Raw genomic sequence first — 17,286 nt, 5'->3', positions numbered from 1 at the left:
CCCACTGAATAATTCTGAATTTAAGAACTTCAAACAGACACACCGACTCAAACTCTATGATGAGTTTTCTAAATGTACTTGTAATATCACCATTCTGTATGCATCTTCAGTTGCTGCTTATGTGGCTGACTTCCACTTAGACCTAAATATAATGTGAAATTTTACAGAAGAAGCCACCTTGGTGGTCTACCAGTATAAATAAACTCTATAATAAAAGGAAGAAGACTTCTGAAGTCATATAAAAATGTAAAGCTTCCCAAATTAAGGACTTAAAGATAAGCAAAGAACTAAAAGATACCACCCGGAAGATCAAAGCCAAGCATATATTGAAACTAGCATCAGGAGCCAATGATAATTACAAGTCCTTCTTTAATTACATCATAAAAATAAGAAGCAACACCCAACAGTATACTAAACAAGTCCAAAGTGGCATCACCCACACTAGCCCAAAAGACATAGCAAATATACTTTTATATACATTGCTGATAAATTTATTGTCAACTTAGCATGGAAATGGTCATCAGAACTCCACAAATTCTTGATTCCGTACATTCCTAAGATCATTTAAGAATGTACTCTAAAACAAAAACTACCACTTCCATGGGTCCAATTTGCCTGGATGTCTAAAAAAATAGTACCGAATATGCCCTTGTGAAATTCCTCCTGAAATTATCAAACTTAAGCATAGCCACAGGGTATGTACCCTAAGTATGGAGAACTGCTGTTGTAATGCCCCTTTGTAAGGGAGTCCTAACACAGCCTCTGTGAAGTATACACAAATCAGCCTAAGTACTTACTACACAAACAACAATATCAAAAACCTCATACAGCTAGACATCATTAGTTCGATTTTGTCAAAGATGGGTTATGACTGTTTAATTTAGTAAACTTATTATGTGTGTGTGTGTGTGTGTGTGTGTGTGTGTGTGTAAATATATATATATATATATATATATATATATATATATATATATATATATATATATGGGTCCCCTTCAGTTTGCCAACATTCCAGAATGCCGACAATCATATGGCCGACACGATATGATCGACATTCGGAATGCCAACAGTGTGGAACTGGCATCTCACTATATTGCAGAATGGAAAAATTTCCATTCCTGCACTGTAGTGTGATCTCGGAGTTGGTATATTAAAGTTACGGGGGTGTGGGGGGCAGCAGGGGGGCAGAGCCCCCTGCTAGCAGTTTAAAGGAAATTTTATTTTCCTTTCTTGTGGACTTCTGGCAATGTCAGCATTCTGAATGTCGATCATATGATGTCGGCCATATGGTTTTCGGCATTCTGGAATGTCAGCGTTGTGTAGGGGATCCACACACACACACACACACACACACACACAGATATATATATATATATATATATATATATATATATATATATATATATATACATATATATATATATATATATATATATATAAATATATATACCTGTGACATTACTGGGCCACTAACAACTGTTGGATTCTCTAGTGTCTTAGCTCTTGTGCCTTCTTGTCTGGCAATAATGACAATCCCTCAAAATACTGTCCAACTTAGGCTAGCTGAATTCCATTTTAAAGGAATATGCTCCAAGGTAAAGTGACCCTGCTACAGCTATGCTGACACCCACTTTCCTGGAATAAAGCAGGTCCCAGCGTCTGGTGATTCAAATCATTGTGAATATATCCCCCTCATAGACTGTGATTAAAAGTCTTTACTTCACAAATCAGATGGAGGGATTCTTTGTCACTTCAGGCATAATTATATTTAGTTTTCATCAGTGGCCCCTCTGTACTGTCTAGATTTCATGCAAATGTTTGTTCCATGAGGTAACGCATCATATACCAAGTTAATAGACAAGAAATGGCAAACTTATAACTTTGGTCACTAACAAGGCTTATTTGGACATTGTTGGCTGTTCACATGTAGGTCCATCCCTTGGCAGTGCATTCACTGAATTTAGAATATTTGAGAGAGCTGACAGTAATTTGTAGTAATTTATCAGTCCTAGGTATAGCTTCATTTGTGATATGTTCGGAGTCTGGGGTATATTAAACACAACCTCGATATTGTCTTGTGACATGTTAGACCATCTTTATCAAAGACATATTCACAATAAGAAATTTTATTTAAAAAGTCATATTTATCTCATTTAAGTCATAACCCATGACCTTTTTAGCCCATCCAAAGTTATTCACAAATTGTTCAAGTGACCATCATCAGGTATACCTCTCACAGGTTAAGATGGTATGTACTTTTTTCTTCCTTGTCTCTTACTAATATATTTGGTCTGCAGGATGTGTGTAACCTTGCAATGTTTTCTCTTGAAAATTAAAAGGAAATGGATAAATCTGAACTGAAATATGTCATGTACTAGCAAGTCATAAAATGTAATTATGGTACGCTTCAAAGAAGTACCTGACTACAACTTTGAAAAGAAAGCAGACATTCAAATGCAAGACAGTTAAAGTAGTACATGAGATCCTGTCTACTGGTGCTTTTTATTGTTCTGGGCTAATAGAATTAAGCCCTTTTCCATACAGGTGGAATAACATTGTTTAATAACTTTTGTTGTGGTAAGGCAAACAACTAAAATTAACCAATATAGTTTTTTTTCTGTAGAACAGAAATGGTCCTTTTTTATGTAAAATGCATTGCTCCTAAGAAACCTGAATGTGGAGGGTCTAGAGTGTAATGACTTGTTTTCCAGTGTACTCTGATATAATGTAACTAGAGCTGTCTTTCTGTGCAAAAGGAAATGATGTGGTGGACTCTATGGAACAGGACTGTGGAACTGAAATATGTAAATATTCGAGACTAAGTTTTTGATTTGTCTTGCCTTGCTTCAAACAAGTTGGTAACATGTCGCTTAAAAAGTTTGCTTTGTCTGTGAATATTTTTAATGTTCAAGTAACTTAAAGGAGTTCAGTCCAGTACTTTCAATGCAAAATACCTAGGATACTTAGTTATATGTTAATCACATTTTATTGTACATACTCAATCCAGTGTAACGGAACGTTATTTTAATCTTCTGTGTGCTCATTCGTATTCCTCTGTATTTAAATTTGTGACTGCATTGTTTGCCGCATTACGTATTGTGTATTTGTTCACTTTGAAGCTCTTGTGGTAAGTCATTTTTATTTATTACATGTGCATTGTTGTTATTTATTAACTGATAGGAAAGCTATAAATTGCCTCTCTAGGTTAAAAACCTCTGGTTGCCATCTCCACTTAACTACATCATTTAGGCCTTCTGCTAATGAAAATACTAATGTGTATAATTTCATATTTTGCTTAATAAATATTAGCAGAAATCCTATGTGAAAGACCTGCTCTGGTAGAGTTTTTAGTTGAATTTAGAACACAAGATGCTGTTATAAAGACTAATTAGTAGGGCATATAAAATATAGCATGATAATTATAGGAATCAATCAGAGCAGGTTAGATGAAACTGGGCAAAGAGAGATTGGATAAGTAATTCAAAAGGAAACAATGAGAGAACATGTGTACAGCTCCCAAATATGTAACACGTTCTAGAAGGTTTAGGGTTTTTGCTTGGAAGTGTTTACATAGGTATTTTTATACCCCAAGTAAACTCCAAAGAATTTTTCCTCAGGTAGATGATAAATGTTATAGGTGTGATCGGGAAGAAAGAACTTGGAACATATGTTTTGGTATAATGAACTGGCAGACTTTAAACATTGTCTACACAGTACTCTGTCAGAAATACTGCGTGAGCAAGTGGATGTAACCAAGGAAATTATTTTTTCAGCTGGGATACAGGATCTCAATTGCCTAGACACAGTGAGGTCTTGTTTAGTTTAATTCTGAAGGCTGCCAAAAAAGTAATTACTAGAAATGGAAATCAAAGTCTAAACCAACTGTATGAAAATTGTATAAACGTGAATATGTTAACCTGTTTTGTTTATTTTTTATATAAATGTGTTTAACAATGTCTTAAGTGATAATTCAATGAAATTGTTAATAAATAAAGAAATAAATATTAGCAGACAGCTGGAAGTCCCTGACCAAACCAAGGTGGTGACAATACTACTGTGCCAGAAAAAAGATCTGAAAATGATAACTTGTGTGAAAAGCAGTTGCTGTTAGTAAAGGGAACTGTAAGGCACTATTGTTCAGAGAGTGAGTGGTAAGAAAGGCCAAAGGCTGAGCTCTATAGGTGGCCTTTGGCAGTCTAATCTGTGTGGATGTTGAAGCCCATACCCAGGACAGCAGTATGCATTTTCTTAAGGTGATGGTGCATTTTGTGACTTGATTACTGAGTTGATATGTGTGCACTTTCTTTCTTTTGTTTTACCTGTTGGGTAGCAATGGTGTTACTCAAGACACCAACAGGTGTCTGCTAGGACCTTTTTGTCATACTGGTGGCTATGCTACCATCAAACTACATTTTAGGTGGCAGTGGTGAGATTTAAATCCCATCCATGCCACCATTTATCATAAGAATAACAATGAATATTAGGAATTCCCTCCACTACATGTTCTGCTGTCGTCTAACAAATGGCCACCACAGAAGCTACTCCAAAGCAAGTCTGTTATAGTGAAATAAAACGTTCTGAATGTTAATGGTCAAAAAACATCTGGATGAATCTTTTGACATAATCTACTGCCATTCTTTACTAAATCAGTAAAAAAAAACCCCAACATTTCTATGTTGCAGATGCAAAAAAATATGTTTTCAGTTCATGATAATTAATAGTATTCAGCATACCTCTCCACTGGTCCATATTTCAGGATCATTCTAATTTTAACACACATTTTAATGTTCTTATGATACTCCAAGTTGTCCTTTGATATCTCTAATGTGTCACTGGCTTAGCTGTAGAGCCACTGAAAGAGCAGCACCTCAAAGTCAACATGGAGTCAAAAGGCTTAATGTGGGCTTTCAGCAACACTGCACTTTGGTTCATTGAATGGACAAATTGTCAATGGGGCTAAAACATACTAAGATCACAGTGAACTTCTACTTGTATATACTATTGATCCATTCTTCTACCAGCACTGTGCAAGTGATTCATTGAGCAGACCAGCAACACTGTGTAGCTATTAAAATGGATGAATAACGCAGATCTGTCTGATTTTTCTGATGTGCTGTTATGGTCACCACATCATAGTATACTGTGAGTTTTTGTTGAAAGGAGGTAACCTGTCTTGCAGGGAAAACAATGTTTCTGAAATCATCCATCATATAAAGGAGGAATGTTACTCTGAACCCAGAACCATAGCTATAATCATCAGTAATACATTTGAAAAAAACAGATCATTTATATAGTGCCTCCCCAGTCTGAAAGAGCATTCATATTTCAAACTGTAACATCGCAAATCACTGAAATAACCTAAATAGAGTTTCTTTCTTCCATAGAGCAGAGATAATCTCCTATATATATATATATATATATATATATAAACACACTACGTTTCCTCCACTTTCTCAATCCTTCTCTCTCTCACTATACTTCTTCTAATTCCTCTATACCATGCTACCGCTTATTCCTCTCACAAACTGCTCCCTTCTTTCCTATCCCCCACCATCCTCATGAACTCCCATCCTCACTCCTCCATATCCTACTTTCACACCATATCCTCCTCTCTACTTCAACCAAACCCACTTCACTTCATCAGGCTAAAACTTTTTCCCTCCCCGATAAAATGCCAAATACCTAAAGCTATATTACACATCCCACAAAACTCAAAGAATAAACCTCAAGCCCTGCACCCTTTCCCTTTTAACTACCTATGCTTAGCAGGTGACATACACCCCAACCCAGGCCCTACTACCAGCATTAATCCAACTCCCCTTATTGCTACCAATATTACCAACTCTAAATTTCTCAAACTCATAACCGTCAATGCCCAGAGCCTAAAAAAACAAAATAGCCCAGTTTCATGCCATTCTACTATGGGCCTCTACCAATATTAAACTTGAGACATACATCCTAAGAGATGTAAACATTGACAGGAACAAAATTAATAACAGTAATCCCTCCATCTCAGTCAACCTATTTAATTTCAGTCAACTTACAAATACCATTACCAGACACAATAAAAAGAGCCCCCCCCCCAGGCTCCATACTTGACTGGATCCTAGTCTCTCACCCAAATAAAATCTCCCATACTAGCACCTTACCAGACTACATTAGTGACCACTTGCCAGCTTTCATCCATAGAGCACCCCCACCACTCCTCACCAACACAAATATATCCACACACGAAACCTCACAAACGTTAACCCTACAACCTTCTCTAATTCTCTCAAACTAATAAACTGGGATAATCTAAAAACTATTCCTCTAGACCATGCTGTTGAATTCTTCTACTCAACCTTCTTAGATACCCTTGACTCCCAAGCCCCTCCTAGAACAAGACGTATAAAAAACAATTCAGCCCCATGGCTTACTAAAGACACCAAAATACTTATGCAACAAATGGACAAGACCTGGAAAATTTACCATCACAATAAGCACCCCGACACCCTTCTAAAATATAAACAACTCTATAACCTAGCCAAAAAATATGTTATACAGGATAAAAAAATTATACTATAACAAACTACAATCAAATCACTTCAAAAACTCCAAACAATTCTGAAATTCCATCAACTCTCTTCTCAACTCAGGTACCAAAACAAATCCTTGCCCTGACACTAGTAAGTCTGACCCAGAAATAGCCACACTATTCAACTCCTTCTTTATTAACTCTATAGCAGAACTCACCAAGACCTTCCCAAACAACAACTCCCCCCAACTCAAGCCCCCTCCCCAACCAACCACCCCTATCTCTCCTCCCATCTTTCATCTCAAACCCATTTCCACCTCATACATACAAAAATACCTCTCTAAGCTTAAGCCTTGCTCCAATGCCCCTGACAACATACCCTCACTCTTTCTAAAACTTGCAGCAGATGGCATAGCCATCCCCATTAGCATTCTCATTAACAGATCCATACAAGAATCTTATGTCCCCAAACTGTGGCATGCAGCCTTTATCCTACCCCTCCACAAAGGAGGCAAAAATTATGGCATCTCCAACTTCCGGCCCATAGTCATTCTCTCTCCTATTTCAAAGATACTAGAAAAATGCATCTACCTCCAGCTCATGCCTTTCCTTATAAATAGCCAACTCCTCACCCCAACTCAACATGGATTCCGTCCCGGCAACAGCACAATAACTACTCTTCTCTCATTCCTAGACATAGTAAACCATGCCCGTGACTCTGGAGAACTTGTATCCACAGTCCTTCTTGACCTCTCCAAAGCCTTTGATACTGTCTCCCATTCTCACCTCCTAAACCACCTTTCTAATCTTAATCTCTCACACAACACCCTCACCCGGTTCAGCAGCTACCCCTCTGACTGATCTCAGGCCGTGAAATGGAAAACAGGCACCTCAACCTTCCTTCCAACCCCAAATAAAAAGTCCAAAAGTCAGCGATAACAACCAAATGAAATAAAAACACAAAAATCCACTGAATGGGGTGTTCGGATACAAAAACATCCACAAAAGGCTCTAAAAGTTCACTTTAATACTTCCAACCACAACCGGAGTACCCCAGGGTTCCATTCACGGCCCAATGCTCTTTAACATCTTTATTAATGAATTCCATGAAGCCATTCCAAACACTAAGATAGTTCAATATGCAGATGGCTCAACTCTAGTCTGCTCTGCTCCTAACCTCCTCGAACTACAAACAAAAACTCAAACTGCTTTTTCTACTACTGAGAGCTGGATGCTTCATAATCACCTCTCTCTAAATGCCAGCAAATCCGAAATTTTACTATGCTCCCCATCTAAATCTCTCCCTCTTGACAAAACCTCCTTCAATATTATCTGTCATGCCAACTCCACTATAGAAGTTGTTCCTTTTGCTAAACATCTTGATGTAACTATTGATGAACACCTAAACTTTGATACCCATATTCAGCTAAATATTAAGAAAACACATCAGAAACTTGGCATGCTGTATAGAAACTCCAACTTTCTCTCCCCGTCCACAAGACAGACCCTTGCTACTACCTACTTACTGCCATCTCTGATGTATGGTGGCACCCTACTAACCAACCTGTCTTCCTCTATCTCTGTTCCAACAAAATCGCGAAGTTCGCCACCAAGTCCAAATACTCTACCCACCACTGCATACCTCTCCACCAGCTGCAATGGCTAGAACTTCCAAACTACCTGGACTACCTCCAACTCACTACAGCCCACAAACTTATTTTCAAGCCTACTAGCTGCCCTGCCCTAACAAATGTCTTACCACTATACACCCCTAATAAAACTCTAAGATCTGCCCACCAAAATCTAATTTCTGTACACAAACCAAATCGTTCCCCAGATCAACTTCTTCTATCCTTTTCCTTAGCCAAAAAATTGAACTCTTTTCCTCCTTCTCTAAGAATTTCAGAAAAACTTGATCACTTCAAAACCCAGCTCCATTCTTACCTCTCCAATAACAAGAAATGCAATTGTACTCTACTTACCTAATCCTGCCTAACACATGCATACATCCATACAAATAAAGTATCTTTCCACCTTACCCAATACAAGATCAATCTTACCTCCTATTCTTCTACAATTGTGATTTTAATACCTATTTCAGATGTTTTAAAACCTCGATACTATGGTGATTCTGTACTACTGCTCTCCAATGTACAACCTGTAAATATGCATTGTATATTATACTATGTGGCTATTTTACTTTAATTATGTTTACCTTTGTAACATGTACTACTTGTTTAAATATTATAATGTCTACTTTGTTTTATGGAGCTTTTCTCCCCAGGCCTCCACTGAAAACGGGCTCCTTGAGCCCAGTGGACCTCCCTGGTCATCAAACTGGAAATAAATAAATAAATAACTATATCCAGAATTTCTCAGTGACTGTTCACAAATCCCTTGGTTTGAAATATACAACAAAATATGGGCTTCAACTTATCAGGATGCAAAACATGTAGTCAAATCTTCTAAATCTAAATAATGCCACCTTAATATTTCATAACATATGTCCTATATATGTATGGTTACAATATGTAACACTGGATGCTTTCTGTGCTGTTTAACAAGAGTGAATGCTTAGAAAAATTAATGCTCTATTCATATATGTTTTAGCATGCTGGTTGTTTTCTGAATGAGACTGAGTTGCAGTGGGGCAAAGAATTTGTAATCTCTGAGATGGTATATACAACTAACATAGGGGTGTGGGGTGCAAGGGGGGCTTGTCCCCTGTGAAAAATAATATATATTTTTTTATACTTTTTGATTATCGATTACTTTAGATTTGTTCTAAAATCACTGCTATTTTTTTCATTCAGTCTTTGAAGTGTTTAGTATATTGCTGATACAATCATATTTTACATATATATATATATATATATATATATATATATATATATATATATATAAAACATATATGTGTATGCATATATATAAATATATATATATATATATATAAAAACATATATGTGTATGCATATATATAAATATATATATATATATATATATATATTTTTTTTTTTTTTTGCCATATTTTGATTTAATATCCCATAATCCCTGAGTACATAATTACTAATTCTACTATCACAGTTTGAGACAAAAGATTTTGTCATTATCACTACCTACAGCTATTACCATCATTGCCCTTGATGTCCAATCAATTCTAATAATCCTCCTATATTACTTATATTTCTCTCTAAACTAACAATCATTGCTTACTTTAGCTATTTCCTTAATCCTGTTTCTTGAAATATTTCTTAATAGTTTATCACCTTTGTTTAGTAGGGCTAGTGGTCTCTCTGCCTTTGGAAGTGGGACATTATTATAGAACCCTTAGAGATGTCTGCTTTATGCTTCCCACAATTCCATTTAATACAACCTCTAGTAGTTCATTTAACCATTTTTTTCATTCTACATACAATTCTTCTTGTTATTTATTTGTTGCAGGAAGTATGTTCCTCTTTAACTTTTCAAAATGCATCATAAATACATTCTCATTGATGTGTATCCCTTTCTTCTTTGTTAGTGTCACTCATGAAATCTTCATCCCTTACTTAGTACTCATTTCAAAAATCTGCCTCACACTTATTCCGAATGGATTTGAAACCTGACAATGTTACCTTCTTCCCTTCTCATCTCATTAATTTCTAAGTATTTCTCCTTATTATCTTAATCTGATCAACAAACTTCTATTTGTTATTCTCAGACTAAAAAATCCCCTCCCTAGCACCACTAGATATTTGTATGACAGGGAATTATGTATTTCAGTTTTCCTCTCATGCTCTATTCAGTTTTTTTTTCTTTCCTTTAGTGTTCATAATCTCTGTAATCTTATTTACACATTATTTACCAGTTTTCTCTTTAAGTCCCCTGCTACACAGTTTTTGGGTTTTCCCTTCTACCTGCACCTACCTTTTTTCATGTTGTCTTAGAACATAGGAAGAATTCTAGGCAAGTGACCACAGGGTCCATAAGAGGCCTAGTCAATATATCTTTAAATAAACAAAATTAAAAGTTCTAGACAAATCAAGCAAGCTATTACATAATAACCCTGGTGTAAGTTTGTGTCTTCCCATCTAGTCATCAAGACAAGCCTTAAAGCCATACAGACTAGTACTTTGCTTGACCTGTTGTGGTAACTTACTCCTTCCACTGAGAATGCAATGAGGTAGGAGCCTAACACTCCAGTCAGTCTTTTTTACTTGTTGGTGTAAATTTAGGTCCTTGGTGCAGGTGTTTGTAGATTCACTGATTTTGTGAAGAAATAAGAGGTCAAATAGGATTGGTCCTTGCCCCTACTTCCATTTCACTGCTCTTCGGAAGTACGTAATGGCAGTTTTCATAATTTCTGCACATGTCCATTTAGCCTTTTTACCAGCCTGAACCATATAGTGATCAAACAACCATCACTTCACACATTTAAAATGGTTACCACACTGTTACACCCAGAATATTCATTATATAATGCATAGCAACTAAAAACTTTCATTATACCTTGTTCCACTGAAAAAAAAAATTGAAACAGTTAACTTGACTTAAACTGAAATGCCTAAAACAATGTTTTTGCAACCCCAACGTGTAATGATATGCCGCTCCACAAAAAGAGTGTATTTGCAATGGGTTGTGTCCTGTACACCCCTGTGGATATACTAACTTTGAGGTTGCATCATATTGGGGTAATGAAGTGTTTTCTTGCTAAAATCAATGAATACTTTTCTATTAAAGAGAGAACGAGAGTCACCAATTCCCATCTCAGCATAAAGCCAGTCAAATAACTGCATGTCTTTCAACTAAAATATATTTCTTCTAGCTGTGCATGTTTTAGTCTTTCATTCCATGACAGTTGAAATTGCTATTTATAACTGTAAACTGCTAATAATGTTATACAACCAAACAATCAAACTCCTACCTTTTCTTACGTACCATTTACTTAAATCCACTTTAAAGTCCTCCATCCAAATTACAGATAATTCTATTATGAAAAAAAGAGTTAATTTCTTCCAGGTTTCTTTATGTGCTGCGCACGCACACACACTCACACACACACACACACACACACACACACACACACACACACACACACACACACACACACACATTTTTTTGTATATATGTGGGTGCAATAGATTTGGTCACTGAACATATTTAACTCGTGCCACTACTTTTGGTAAATTTCATCAGTATTTACAGTGGTTGATCACTTTAAAGCAGTGTTTTTTGTTAGATGTTTGTTATCACTGATGAACTTTTTATACAAATTTTCTGTTGGTGAAAGGTGAAAGACCATTGGCAATATAAAGAAATATATATATATATATATATATATATATATATATATATATATATATATATATATATATAAAGAGAGAGAGAGAGATAGATATAGATATATAGATATAGATGTAAATATATGCATCCATGGTTGTGATTGGGCTTTAATTCTACTAATTATACTATTTTAATCAGACTTTCTACTGTAGGCCCAGAGCTGCACACCCTTCCTTGCTTATTCTCCAACTTGTAAATTTTCATGGATTCTAGATAGACCTACCGTCATCAGAGATAACCCAAGAGTTGAGTTTCTTAACATGGTGATTCCATTAAAGACTTCATCTTCGGTGTGTTCAGTGAAGATTTTCAGTTTTATGCTATAGCTCATTGGTAACCATTTGACAGACTGGGAGCTACTACACCGAGTCTCAAAACACGGAGACTGAATGGTTGAAAAAAATGGCCATTTCTCAGAATATTCCCTTTTCCCTTAAGTATAGTGATCTCAGAGTTGGCATATACTTTTAAGGGGCATGGGGAGGCTTGCTTCTCACATCAGGGGGGTGCTGGGGGGACTTGCATCCGTGCAAAAAATAAGTTTAAAGGAGGAGTCATTTTCAAGATTTGCTCTTCTGCTGGATTTTTTGTCTTTTTTTCCACTCATTGGCACTCAGTGTTTCAAGTGGTAACATTTCATCAGGGAGTTTTACTAGGTAATTTATTATTAATTTGCATAGGTTTCAACAAACCATCAGAAAGCCATTTTGTTTAGGTTCTTCAAAGTCATCTGTAAAGTTGAAGGGAGTGGCATCCTTAAGAAGCTATATCAACAAGACGAGCAGAGCAGAAAGGTGGAAAGGAGGTGCTAGGAATCAGAATGTAGAAGTGTTTTTTTCTTCTTGAACAGGCAGTGGAAAACAGATATGAAGACAAGTAGATTTTGAATAAATAAAATAATTTGTAGATACATAGGACAAGTAGATCTTTACTGAGAAACAGAAGAACACAGGACACTGGAACAGTTAATATACAGTGTATATACTAAGAAAAATATAGATAGATTGGTGGAGCCAAACGGCACATTTCTGCCATTGATACCTGCTTTTGATTACCAGTTGAACCCATTAAGAATGTATATATAAAACTGCATAAGATATTGAAAAAACATGAATGCTATGAGCTGTCCCTTCATTTTTTATGAATACATCCTCATATAATTGGAGGTGTTTTGTGTTTTGAGACAAACTTTGTGCAACTTAATCAGATTACCTTTTGAGTGTGATAGCTACCATTTTTCATATATACAGATATTTTTACTAACACAAGCTGAGATTAAACATTCTGCATGTGAAGTAACCTTTGGAACAGAATTGATCATTTCACTATTTTATTTTATGATTCAGGGTCATAAGACTGCTTAAAATTTGAATGATCAATAGTAAATGCTTACTAAGCCAGCATTTTGTTAAAATAGGTACCACTCCATACCTACACTGTCTTGAAGAGGAAATATTCTCATTTAAAACATCTTTCTTGCTTATGCCTTTATGTTCACAATGTTAGATCAAGTAAAGTGACAGTGTACTTCTTTATTTTTTACAGGAAGGAGAAACTGGAGGCTTCCTATCAGTTGCAGAGGTTCAAGGCCAGCCTACGAGAACTTTTAGACTGGGCTCAGAAAGTCGCTGCTCAGATGGAAGTAGAGGGTCTTCCCAAAAGCAAGACAGAGGCTGAAACCATGATTGAAGATCATAATGAAATTAAGGTATATATTCATGGAAAGATTTTCCAGTAAATGGCGAATAATGAGTTAAGGTTTCAGTTTTTAAAGATGGCTGAATTGACGACTGTTCTTACTACTGGAAGGACAGGGAGGCAATTTATTTTTCTGCAGTTTGCAATTTTGTAGTAACCAAGGAGATAAGTAAGAGTGTAGACGTAGCAGTAGTACCTACACTCCTCATGTAGATGATTCTGAGTCTGTAAAAAAGTTTTGCTTGTCAGGTTTTTGCTGAGTAAAAGTTCAGAGTATCCCAATGGATTGGATAATTCATAGAGGTGGAGGGATGGGGTGGGGGGGTGTCCTGGTTACCATTTGTCATCTGACTGAATTGACAAATAGATGTAGAGGTATGTCATTGATTATTGTTGTACTACTAATGTAAAGCATTTGGTATGCCTTACCTGACGTTCTTGCTCCCAAAATAGTAACATCTAAACAAAGAAGAACTGGGTGCATTTTTGGTGCAAAGTTTATTAGTATTCCTGCATATTTGTGCAAGACTTGTCAATCTTTTTTTATATGCATCTACATCTACATTTTATATGCATCTACATGCAACTGATGTTCCATACTGGCATTTTCAAACAGCAGTGTTAACAAGCAACTTTCATTTCTTAGTGATAGTTAAATGTACACTGTAATAGTTTGTTTAGTTTTCTGCTGGAATTAAGGTGCAATGGTTTTGTAGCTTCATCTATTTTATGCTGCTTATTTTTATTTTTTTTTAATTTTTTTTTGTGTGTGTGTGTGTGTGTGTGTGTGTGTGTGTGTGTGTGTGTGTGTGTGTGTGATATACTTCACTTCAGCAAGCATTTTTAATTTTTCTGTACTCAATGCCTCTGCATCTATGTGTATCTTTTCTGCAAAGGGATACTGCTACTAATAATAATAATAAATGTGGCAGACAGATTCCTTCCAAGACTTTTCATCTTTCCAGTTAAATCTCTGAACTGTCTTCAGTCCCGGGCAAAAATGTAGGGAACTGACAAAGTTATGGTACCTGAATGATGCTGCCTACATCTTCTGTAAAACATCTAGACTAACAAAAACTGGCAGATGAATATATGAAATGGGTCTCATGTCTTGTGGTCAGTTTTCTCCCTTGTGTACCCCACCACCATGACTGGCTGTAATTGCTGTTATTGGAAGGCCACTTTCTGGGGCACTGAAGGGACATTTTTCCCTTCAGAGCCAGAATAAGAAGTGGCAGACTACAGATGTTTGGTAAGAACTGCTTCTTTAAGGGAACCTGTTGCAAATGACATTTATTCAATTTATTGTGTCCTACACCAAGATATTTCCTTTTAAGGTCAAGGAATTTCATAATCAGGAAATGTGCCCTGTTCAAAGAAGATATACTTTGTGAATATAAGGACAGCTAAGTGACTGATTAGATTATTCCTCTCTTTTGCTCCAAATGAATAAAATGTAAAAGACAAATCTAGTTCACTAGATAAACAGTCTCCTGTAAAGAAAAGAGAGTTTTACAGATTATCATCTAGATTCAGTAAAGTCTACACAGTCCATTTCCACATTGAGTACGTCAAGACATGACACGCACATGGTAACACACTGTGTTGGCTACAGTAAGTGGCGTGCACTGCTGTGCAAAGCTGCGTAAACAAGGTAAATAGTGTGGCATGCTAATCACATCATAAACAGCTGAATTACATGCTAATTAACAAATCCAAGATGGAGGAGCCATTCAACAAGCTATAAAGCAAACATGTAGACTCAGTGCTGGTTTTCCCTGCGAATTCCAAAACCTTTTGGAATACAGTCATGGAAAAGAGTCTATAAAGAAACAATGTTAGGGGCTGCTATTGCTTTAATTCATGTGTATGTGCAACAGGCTGAAGTCTATGCTGCTGCTACTGCTGCTAATAGACCATGGCCAAGAAGGAGAAGAGTTTTCAGATCTCAGGTAACTTATCATAAGCTACATGATGTGGAAATTGTAGAGAGCTACAAGGTGGATAGAGACACACTACAGGAACTCTGCAACCTCTGTCATCCTCAACTCAGAGGCAGGGCAAACCAAAAGGAACCCATCCCAGTGGAGACAAAGGTATGTGTAGCACTTAGAATCCTAGCTTCAGGTACCTTTCAGAGACCAACAGGAGACATGCTGGGGGTGTCATAGGCATCAGCCTCCAGGATCCTCCAGCAATTCCTGAATGCTATGCTCCAACATGCCAGTCACCACATATATTTTCCCCTATACTCCTGAGAAGAGGGCCAGAAATATGTAGGAGTTCTACCCTGTAACACACTACCCTGAATTAATGGGTGCCATAGTTTGCACACATAAGAAATTAAGGCACTACCCAGGGAACAGGGAAGGCTCTACATTAATAGAAAGGGTTTTCACTTTATTAACTGCCAAGTCATTTGTAATGCCAAAGGAATCACCTTGAATGAGTGTGCTGGCAACCCTGGCAGTTACCATGACTCACATATCTGGCACACCTCCCAACTGTATTAGATGTTTGCAAAGGAAGATATCCCTTGGGGTCATTTACTGGAAGATGCAGGTTATGCACTGGAACCATGGCTTTTGACACCCATCAGAAATGCACACATACTTGCTGAAGAATGCCATAATGAGGCACATGCTCAAACCAGAAATATCATAGAGTGTGTTTTTAAGCTGCGGAAGTCGCAGTTCTAGTGCCTAGGTAAATCTGGGGGAGCCCTGAAGTACAATCCATGGACATGTACTGAAACATTCACAGTATGTGCCATGCTACACAACATCATCCTGAGAAAACAGCTTCAGCAGGCTCAACAAGTGGAAGTAGTACACATCCCCCTACCAGTGCCAAGGTCAGCACAGCCGCACATAGATGAAGAGTCAGAGGGTGAACTAGCAGCTGCTGTGGGTGTAAGCAGACATAGGCATGCTTGCTATACCCTTGCTTTGGCTAAGAGACAATGCATAGCACACTCACTCAGCACCTACGGGCCTAAAACCTTCCTCCTGCATACATATATACATATAGTAACACTGATGGCAGGCAACTTTCACAACCTTTACCTACCCATGTATTGGCTATGTACTGCTTACATCAGACAGAGTCAGCCTTGAAATAAACTATTGCAACTGTTGCATTTACAAGGTAAGTGCTGAACCTACAGGCATATCCTTGCATTTTGTTACTTGATAGTGTAAGCAAGTAAAAAGTGGGTGATTTGTACAGAAATTACCTTAACATGTGGCAGCAGAGACTTATTTGACTTATATGTGTTCATTATTAAGTTGTAGGCCTCAGGCATCCAAGAGTCACACAGTGATACCTCTCAAAAGTAGTGATGGTCACCGCATGCCCTCAGTTTAGCACTCTATGTTTGTACTGGAAAATCATTAAGACAGAAGTTAGAAATTAATGATACTTTGCAGTTTCAGACTTCACAACACTCACAAGATCAGTTCTGATGGTGTCAGCTGTCTAACCTTCTAAAACCAATATAAGTCAAAGGTACAATTACCAGTTCAGCATCACAAATGCAGATATATTAAGCACTAAGTCAGCTATGCATGCTGAGCATCAGACACAAAGCTAATGTATCCCTAAATCCAAAAGATACAAAACAGGGATATGGCACAGTTATCATCACTTGCACAGGGTGCTGTAGTGGCAGGAAGCTTAGGCTTACACAAAAGGTCATTGAGTGTGTGTGAATAAGAAAGAGAAGCAGGCAGACATTTGGATAAATCAAC

At 37.0% G+C, this 17,286-nt stretch overlaps 1 protein-coding gene across 1 annotated transcript in view; it reads left to right on the top strand.

Annotated features, from left to right (window-relative positions):
* The window catches only part of SPTBN5 (spectrin beta, non-erythrocytic 5), a 1,783,454-nt gene that overhangs the window by 1,145,137 nt on the left and 621,031 nt on the right, over positions 1–17,286 (top strand). The window contains exon 45 of the mRNA XM_044073536.1: positions 13,385–13,547. Coding sequence (XP_043929471.1) covers positions 13,385–13,547 — 163 coding nt within the window. The remainder of the gene's footprint in view (positions 1–13,384; positions 13,548–17,286) is intronic.

Source organism: Protopterus annectens, chromosome 6.part0 (genome assembly GCF_019279795.1).
Source record: "Protopterus annectens isolate FY-2018-M chromosome 6.part0, PAN1.0, whole genome shotgun sequence".
Lineage (NCBI taxonomy): Eukaryota > Metazoa > Chordata > Ceratodontiformes > Protopteridae > Protopterus > Protopterus annectens.
Note: the sequence above shows the minus strand (reverse complement) of the source record. Positions and strands in the feature narration are given on the sequence as shown.